Source organism: Myotis brandtii, unplaced genomic scaffold (genome assembly GCF_000412655.1).
Source record: "Myotis brandtii unplaced genomic scaffold, ASM41265v1 scaffold334, whole genome shotgun sequence".
Classification (NCBI taxonomy): domain Eukaryota; kingdom Metazoa; phylum Chordata; class Mammalia; order Chiroptera; family Vespertilionidae; genus Myotis; species Myotis brandtii.
In genome coordinates this window covers 606,362-615,047 of record NW_005362885.1, presented here as the reverse complement: position 1 = coordinate 615,047, position 8,686 = coordinate 606,362, and the positions used below count along the sequence as shown (strand labels likewise).

General features: G+C 62.6%; 1 protein-coding gene across 3 annotated transcripts in view; it reads right to left on the bottom strand.

Moving 5' to 3' along the window:
* Positions 1-1,534: 1,534 nt before the first annotated feature.
* Positions 1,535-8,686, bottom strand: part of NADK (NAD kinase) — a 21,066-nt gene continuing 13,914 nt past the window's right edge. For 2 of the 3 annotated variants that reach the window (XM_005871289.2, XM_014543794.1), the window contains exons 3-12: positions 7,232-7,315; positions 5,458-5,587; positions 5,029-5,137; positions 4,864-4,949; positions 4,339-4,441; positions 3,692-3,846; positions 3,405-3,504; positions 3,090-3,247; positions 2,584-2,666; positions 1,535-2,122 (exon numbers count right to left, since the gene is read on the bottom strand). In XM_005871289.2, the coding sequence (XP_005871351.1) occupies positions 1,969-2,122; positions 2,584-2,666; positions 3,090-3,247; positions 3,405-3,504; positions 3,692-3,846; positions 4,339-4,441; positions 4,864-4,949; positions 5,029-5,137; positions 5,458-5,587; positions 7,232-7,315 (1,162 nt within the window). In that variant the 3' untranslated portion in view covers positions 1,535-1,968. Of the gene's footprint in view, positions 2,123-2,583; positions 2,667-3,089; positions 3,248-3,404; positions 3,505-3,691; positions 3,847-4,338; positions 4,442-4,863; positions 4,950-5,028; positions 5,138-5,457; positions 5,611-7,231; positions 7,316-8,439; positions 8,599-8,686 lie in introns of those variants that run through there. The other variant, XM_014543795.1, reaches the window with a different exon arrangement.

Sequence of the window (8,686 nt, the reverse complement as noted above, 5' to 3'; positions counted from 1 at the left end):
CCCCGCCTGTGATCGAACAGGCAGAGCGGTGGACACTGGCGCGGCCATGTGGCTGATGCCGGCTCCGGCCCCGTGCCCTGTCCCAGCCTGGAGCGCCCACTTTGATCCTGGCAAAGCCTTGCCCCACCCCCACCCAGGGCTGGGGGGGTGGGGGAGGAGCAGGGGAGCGAGGCAGGTGCCCCAAGTTCCAGCCCTGGCCCCAACCCCACAGGCCGGATGGAGCTGGCGAGGATCGAGGGGCCCCGGGGACTACGGAGGCCCCTCCATTCACCTCGGAGCAGGTCCCATCTGTAGGCTCTGCACCCCTACTGCTCCTCCCGGTGGGTCAGGCGGCCACACCCACAGCCCCTGCCCCGACACCTGCCAACCCCAGGGGCAAGGCCGACAGAGCCCCTGGGACAGCTCTCGGCGCGTCTCTCCCATCTCAGGAGGACCCGGCCCACCTCCCTCAGTCTTAGAACCAAATAAAGTCACTCAACCCAACTTTTTAAAGAAGTCTGTTTATTGAAAGGATCTGAAAATAGTAATAAGACTTTCAACAACATTCAATAAATTTTCAGGATATTATCAATATGAAATATTAAGAATTTACTTCAAAAAACCCATAGCTTTCTAGACCATCCCAACATCGTGCTGCTTCAGGGCGGGTGGGTGGGCAGGTGCAGGGAGAGCCCACCTGTGTCCAACACCGGGCCGAGTGCCAAGCACCACTGAGGTCCAGGTGCTGAGGTGCCCCAGCAGGGACAAGAGTGGGCACAGCACTCCATCAACACACGTCCACACAGGCACGGAGGGCAGAGACCAGCCATCGAGGCCTGGCCGAGGGTGGCCACGCATGTGGCTCTGGACACCTCATTAGCACAAGATTGGGGCGTGCGTCCCTGCAGGGGGAAGACCCTGCCCGCCATCGCCCCGACGTGAGGCCCAGGGCGGTGCCGAGCCCTTCCCTTCTCCCTGTGCAGCTGATGGAAACCCACAGAGAAACCCGTTACTCAAAGGCCCCACGGAGGGTGTCTGCTGGGCGAGGGCGCCAAGGCCACATGCAAACTGAGCCTCGGCTCCAACCATGGACTCCACACAGGCTCTGTCCACACGCTTGCACACGCCCCAGCTACTGAGCCTCGGCTCCAACCATGGACTCCACACAGGCTGTCCACACGCTTGCACACGCCCCAGCCAGCGGGCCCAGGGAGGGCGATGCTGGAATGATGGGGTGTCCTTGTACCCCAGGGCCCGCATGAAGCATCAGCACTCCCTTCCGCTCGCACACGCTTGTCCCAATCTTCTCGTGACAACTGGGGAGGCCCAAGGCTCCTAAATGAGTCACCGCACGGCGGCCATGGCGGACTAGACAGAGGTCCCACCCGCGTCACAGAGCACACAGGACGGGGCTCCACGGTCGTCCTTGCGCACAGCGTGAGAGTCTGAGACTGCCCGCCGGGCGGGGCCGACTCACTCGTGAGCAATGTGTGGGCCGACCTCACCTGGCCGCCACCAGGCTCCCGGGTGACACTCACTCTGTGGCCCCGTCACACCAAAGCAGGGGTAGGAGGCGGGGCCCATCCGCCCACCAGCCTGTGACCAGCTCCCAAGTGCTCCTCACAGGTGTTCCCCTGGGGGGTCGGGGCGGGAGGTGCGGGACGGGAGCCTGTGGCCGCAGGAAGACTTGGCTGTGAGACACTTATTTCCACACCAAGGACAGGTCCCTCCACTCTGCTCCCTCTCAGTGAGACAGGCTGACCCGTGGTTTCCTGACAGAGAACAGGAGAGCCCGTGCAGCTCGTGGGATGGGCCTGACTCGCTTACGTGGCTTATATAGAAATGCAAAAAAGGTCAGATTTAAAATGCTAAAAACGGCTGATGCGGCTGACAAGGCAGATTCTGGGCTCCTTCTCTGGCTACAGACAGAAGACTGGCACTGATGCCGGCAGGGCATGTGACGGGACCACACGTGCAGCCGCGGCGAGGCTAGCTCTCCTCCTCCCCCTCCTCGTCCGTGAAGTGGGCCTGCCGCTTGCGCACGTTCCAGTGCAGACACTGGGCCAGGCTCTCGAACCAGTCGCTCACGGGGTCTTGCACGCAGATGGAGGGGAGCGGGTAGCACGAGGTAGTGATGCTGATGCTGGGGACGCAATGTGCGCGTGAGCCCAGGCCCAGGCCTGCCGGTCAGCAGCACCTGCCGCCCCGCCCAGCAGGACCCTCCCTCAGGCAGGGCCCATCCTCATCAGTGAGGAGCCTTTTCAGACCTGGCTCTCCAGCCTGGCCAGGGGTCCCAGGGGTACTGTTGTATGTCCTGGGACAGAGCCATGAACCCACTCAGCCCACCCCAGTCCCTGGAGGGGACCCCAAGGCGGGTAGGATGAAGAGACAGAGCAGACAGGTGCAGCCACGAGCAGCTCGATCTCTCCCCACCAGGGAGAGCAGACCACAGGGCCACACAGCAACCTGCGTGTGTGACAGGCTGCCGACAGGCATGGGTCCCCAGGTGACAATGTGAGACAAGGACCCCGTGGCAGGAGGAGGAGGGCAGCAGGCGGGCACACCCCTCACTCCTCACCCTGCTCCGGCCCAGCGCCCACCCACCTGTCTCCATGGCGGATCTCCTGCCTCTTCCGTCCGTCGAAGGACACCCACACGGTGTTCCTTGCTTCCGGTGACAACATGATCTGCAGGGATCAAGCAGACAGGTGTGACATCTCAGAACCCTGCCTTGGAGGGCGGCACCGACTGGGGGGCCTTGGAGGTGCCCACAGCACCCGCTAGAGGCCAAGGCCAGTTCTGGGAGGAGAAGACGTCCACCCTCTGCTGGAACCCAGGGCCAGGCCCTGCTCCAGCTCACTGACTCCACGCAGAGCAGCCCCCACTCCGTGGGGACAGAGCACCCCGAGGGGCTGCCCAGCTCTCAGCGCAGCCCTGGCCCCTCCACCGCCCCCCACCCCCCGGCAGAGCCAGCCCAATGGGCAGAGATGAGGACGGGAGGGGGGGACGCTGCGGGGGAACCGGGGGACGAGGCCGCTGGCAGAAGTGGAGGTCAGCACTACGAGCCCCTGGCGACAACTCGGCCTGGAAAGGGTGGCGAGGGCTCTAACCTTGAGCTCGACTCCTGCAGGGACCACGATGGGCCGGAATGACAGGGAGTGGGGACAGATGGGAGTGATCATGATGGCCGGCACGTTGGGGTGGATCATGGAGGCCCCGGCCGCCACTGCGTACGCCGTGCTGCCCGTTGGGGTGGAGACGATCACGCCTGAGGAGCAGTTGCAGGCTCACTCTCCATGCGCCCCCTGCCCGCGTGGAGTCCCAAGGCGCCCACGACAGACCCGATGCCCACGTAGGCTCACTCTCCATGCGCCCACCGCCCGCGTCGAGTCCCAGGGCACCCATGACAGACAGATGCCACATACCATCACCCTGCACCGTGGTGATGAGGTGCCCGTCCAGGTAGACGTCCACGTTGGACAGGTAGGAGGAGGGGCCTCTGTCAATCACCACTTCGTTTAAGACCTGGGGAGGTGAGGCCAGCACACACTGAGGGGCGGAGCAGCCTCCAGGTGGGTCTGTGCCACAGGCACCTGTGCTGCTCCTGGGCTGTCTGGAAGGTCCTGAGGGGGGACTCCCCTTGGGGTCCAACCAAAGTCCCCCACCTTCCCCTCCCGAGGCCAGGAGACAGCTGAGGGACATGTCCACTGACCTGGTGCTGCATGACCTGCTTCCCGGCCTCCGTGTCCCAGTCCGAGGCCAGCACCCCATTCTCACTGACCCCGTTAGGGATGGCCATCTTCTTCCCTCTGAGCTCCTTCACGACCTTGACCTTCAGCCGGCTCCGGAGAATAATAGCTGCGTTCCCTAGGGACCCGGGCGGGTCACACCTCATAGCAAGCAGAGCCCCCCTCGACCAGGGACCCCCCTTTCTCCTCCCAAAGCGAGAGCAACACTTCTGTCTTTTGTGATAACCCATCCACTGCCACCCGGCACGCAGTGTCCTCGACCTGGGACCTGCTCACACTTCTCGATGTTAGGAAACAGGCCTGAGCCAATCAAGTGTAGAAATCGCTGAACGTTGGAGGGGGGAGGGGAGTAGGAGGGGGAAGGTGTGGGGTACCTGGTGATGGCAGGAGACTTGAGCGGGTGGTGAGCACCCAGTACAGCGCTGGGGACTGTACATGGGAAACCTGTAGTTCTGTTAACCAGCATCACCCCAATAAACTCAGTAGGGGGAGGGGGGTCTCTGAAACCTGAAATACTACGTTTCCCTGAACTCTTTAAAAAACCCCAAACCAAGGGAGAAGATGAGGCCGGGCTCAGAGCTGCTGTGGGTTCCAGAACATTCCGACTCACCCTGTATCACCTGAGTCACTTGGGTCTGAAAGTTCTCAAAGTTGAAGGGGGTCAGGAAGCCCAGCGAGCCCAGGTGGAACGCCATGACGGGAGGCACGCTGCCCTGAGGTCGACGGAGCAGTCACTAGCTGACCAGTTGTCCTGGTCACCCGTGTGGCTGACCACATGCTCCCCAGGGCCAGTGCCTGCAGGGGGCGGCGCCAGGCCGTGTGACGTGACCACTGAGGTCAGCAAGGCCAGGAGGGCCCTCTCCACGGCCTCCAGGCCTGACCTCTGACCCCTGGCTGGGGCATGCAGGAGTGAGGTGGGTTCAGGGCTCAGGACAGCCCACTGGGCTCCTGTGCAGACTCTCCCCGCTGGGGCCACCCAGGGACCCGAACCCCAGGCCCTGGAGGGTCACCCCCACGGCCCCTCCCCCAGCTCCAGCACCACAGAGAGGCGCTGGCTGTCTGTACCCGCATCCGTCAGACCGAGGACCCTGACGCTCCCGGCGCAGCCCTGCAGCGGGAGGCCGCATGGACTCACCTGGAAGAGCGAGGAGGCGTAGAGCAGGGTCCCGTCCCCGCCCAGGCAGATGATGAAATCGATCTGGTTGGAAATGTCGTCATAGTCTAGAAGGCAGGCGAGAGGCGCGTCAGCCGCGAGCAGGGAGCATGACTCTGCTCCCGCAGGCACAGCGCAGGCGCTCACCTTCTCGGAAGGTGCAGAACTTCTTCTTCACGGGCCCGAAGCTGTCGTCACCCACTATAGCAGGGTCTTCTAGAACCTTCTTCTCCACATACACGATCATGTTGTTCTCCTGGGGGCAGAGGGTGCGTCAGCCCCCGAGGCCCAGCCGGCCATCTCAGCGCTTTACGACCAGGGAGACCAATTCCCGCGTCTCGGCTGCGAATCGCCCTCACTGCCCAGATGGCCACTGTGAAGCGAGCCTCCTGCCTTCTCCACCCTGGCTCAGACCCCGGGGCCCGTGTCCCCCCGACACCCTTAGGGTCCTGCTGGCTCAGACCCTGGGGCCCGTGCCCCCGACACCCAGGGGGTCCTGCTGGCTCAGACCCCGGGGCCCGTGCCCCCGACACCCGGGGGTCCTGCTGGCGGGATGAGGGTCTGGGCCGCGTGCACCTCCATCAGGTACGTGCAGAGCTCCTTGAAGGGCTGCAGCAGGCTGGCGTCCCGGACCTTCTTGATGACGAGGACGCTTTTCGGGGACTTGTTCCACGTCAACCGCTGGCTGGCAGGGTCCTGGATGTGCCTGAGGGAGAGGAGCTCTCGCTGCTGCAGGGGCACCACAGGCGTCAACAGCCCTAGGGCTGGGCCAGCCAAGTCCCGAGGGGCCGCCTCCCTCCTCCTGCCTGGAAGGCCCTGGCTGGGAAGCTGTGTCTCCCAGGCACTTGCTGCCTGAAGCGCCCACTGTGCGCCTTTCTGGTCCCTGATCTCCCCGCTGATCTGAGCTTTCAGTCCCGACAGCACCTAGGGTGAGAGCCCTGCAGACCTGGTCCCAGACAGACCAGCGGGGCCCTTTGCGGGGTGCCCTCGCCCTCGCCCTCGCCCTCTCCCTCACCTTCTCCCTCTCCCTTTCCCTCTCCCTCACCCTCACCCGACCCCTCCCTCCATGGGAGGCAGGACACCAGGCCTCCCACAGACACCCAACCCACCCGCTGCGGACTCTGCCCGGAGGCCATGCAGACCCGCAGGACCCAGGCTTCCTGCTGACTTGTTCACGGGGTGCAGCCCACGGCACACCTCTGCGTGAGCAACTCAGATGACCCTCAACTTTTACAGCTAAAAGCCCCCCTTTAAAGTCAGTCGCAGGATCTGGGGTCAGTGACACGCCTGTGGTAACCGTGGTGAACACATCACTGCCCGCCTGTGCACCAGAACGCACAGCACCCAGGACCCAGTGTACCCGGGCCTGGTGGTGACGAGGGGTCGGTGGTGAGGAGGATGTGCATGGGTGGGGGCAGGTAGGAAATCTATGTACCTCTCCCTCAATTTTGCTGTGAACCTAAAACTGCTCTAATAATTTTTAAAAATATGTTTTTATTGATTTTTGAGAGAGAGAAGCGGCGATGAGAAACAACAGCTGCTTCCTGCACGCCCCCTGCTGGGGGCTGAGTCTGAAACCCGCCAGTGCCGTGACAGAAGCAAACAGGCCACCTCTCCGAGCGCAGGATGGCGCTCCACCCACTGAACCGCTCTGGCCGGGCCAGGCTGCTTAGCGTTTAAACATGTCTCCTTGGCCTTAACCGGTTTGGCTCAGTGGATAAAGCGTTGGCCTGCGGACTCAAAGGTCCCGGGTTCGATTCCGGTCAAGGGCATGTACCTTGGTTGCGGGCACATCCCCAGTGGGGAGAGTGCAGGAGGCAGCTGATCGATGTTTCTCATCAATGTTTCTAACTCTCTATACCTCTCCCTTTCTCTCTGTAAAAAAATCAATAAAATGTATATTTAAAATATGCTTTCTCTTTTTAAAAAAATATAAATAAATAAATAAACAAACACGTCTCCTCGGCCACAGGCCACTGCAGGTGCGCGGCCCTCGGGCGGCTCCAGAGCAGATGTGGGAACAGCACCTGGAGGCACGATCTCCTCCAACAAGTCACTCAGATTCTCCAAACAGCCAACGTCTTGCATTTTAGAAACAATTAAAGGAGAAACATATTTGCCCCACCAAGTGTGCGAGTATAATATATGGCATTTTCTTCCTAGATTTTTTACTGAAAAATCAAATCAAGTCAAATCAAAACTGGGCATACTTGGCCCCCGCCCCCCCCCCCCATTCTCAAAGGCACTGGAGACACCCACTTGAGCGACTTCTCACTCAGCACCAGAGCCTCCACACACAGCGACCCCACTGGACGCCCCAGGCAGGGAGCACCCGCCCCCCCACACTCACATGATGGTCTGGGGGTTCTGCAGCACACAGGCCTTTGGTCCAAAAGTGGTCACTGGGCATGGCCCATGCAGAGAGCGGGTCCTCCTGTGGAGAGAGCACAGCAGGTGACGGCGTGTGGCTCAGTGCAGCTTGTATCAGCTTCTCGGAAACGCTTTCATCCAAATGACAGCACTTGTCCTGTGTGGTCCCAGAGGACGCCGCCCTGGGCTGTCCAGGTAGCACAGCCACTGGAGACACCTGGGCACACCTGGCACCAGCCTCAGAACCAGGACCCACCCCAGAACAGGGCCCTGACCTTGGGGACGGCCTGGAACCTGGGCCTGTGCAGGCTGCCTATGGGACCAGTCCTCGGCCTACACCTGGGCCTGAGACTGCAGGAAACCATCCCTGGGACCCTAGACGCTAACAGGGACCCCCCCCTCGAGCCGCCTGTCAACAAAGACGACGCTCCTGAGCGCCCCACTTCCCAGGAACTGAGAGGTGACAGAATCACAAGCCCCTGGACGAGGGCCCTGCGGCCAGCACATCCTGGGTGCCTCGGTGCCCTCCCTTCTCTCGGCCTTGGGGGACTAGTGCCCGCCCCACCAGGAGGATGCCTGGCTTGGCAGAGCAGGGGGATGAGTCCCCCCCACACCCAGCCTCCAAGGACCTCGCAGGCTCTTCCACAAGGACAGCCACAGGGAGCTGGTCTCACTGCTGAGCTCAGGGCTCCACGCCCTCCTCCCCAGCACACAGAGCAGGCTCCCTCCTGGGCAGCAGCCGCCTGCGCCCAGGTCTGGCTCAGGCTGGAGCTCACAGCCCTCAAGGGCGAGCACGGAGCCACCCCAGGGCTCGGGGACAAAGAGCTTGGAAATGGGTCTACAGTGGATCTGCTGCGTCAGTGTTTAGCTGGGGCGGGGCGTTCTCCCCTCCCCTGCTGACACCCACAGGCCGACGTGCCCCTGGCCACTGCACCAGAACGAAGGGTGTGTGACACACACCCACAGAGCCAAGCCCAGAGCCCGCTGCCGGGAGCCACACCGCACCTTGTAGCCTGGGTGCGGAAGGTCAGCAAAACTCAGGAGGAAGACACCTGGGAGAAGCTGCCTGGCCCAGAGGCTCCGGGTGCCCTCCCCCCATGCGGGTGAGGACTTTCTAACCAGAAAACCCTGCCAGCACCTGTCGCCGCGCCACACCCAGTGAAGGCGCTGTGGGCTCCTCCACCTCACCTGGCACCGCCATGCGCTACTCCCAGGATGCCCCTGGCCTGTCAGACGCGGCCCCGGCTCCAGAGGCAAAGTCACTGTGGCAGCTTCCCCCGGAGCCCTGGTGTTGACTGTTCCGGGAACCAGAGCCGTGCCCCCAGGTGTCATCACCTCGCCTGCCCGGCAGGTCGCACGCCGCTCTGCACACTGTGACTCAAGGTCTTGTGCAAGAGCTGCGCCGCCGGCCGGGGGGGGAGGCAGGGACACTGGT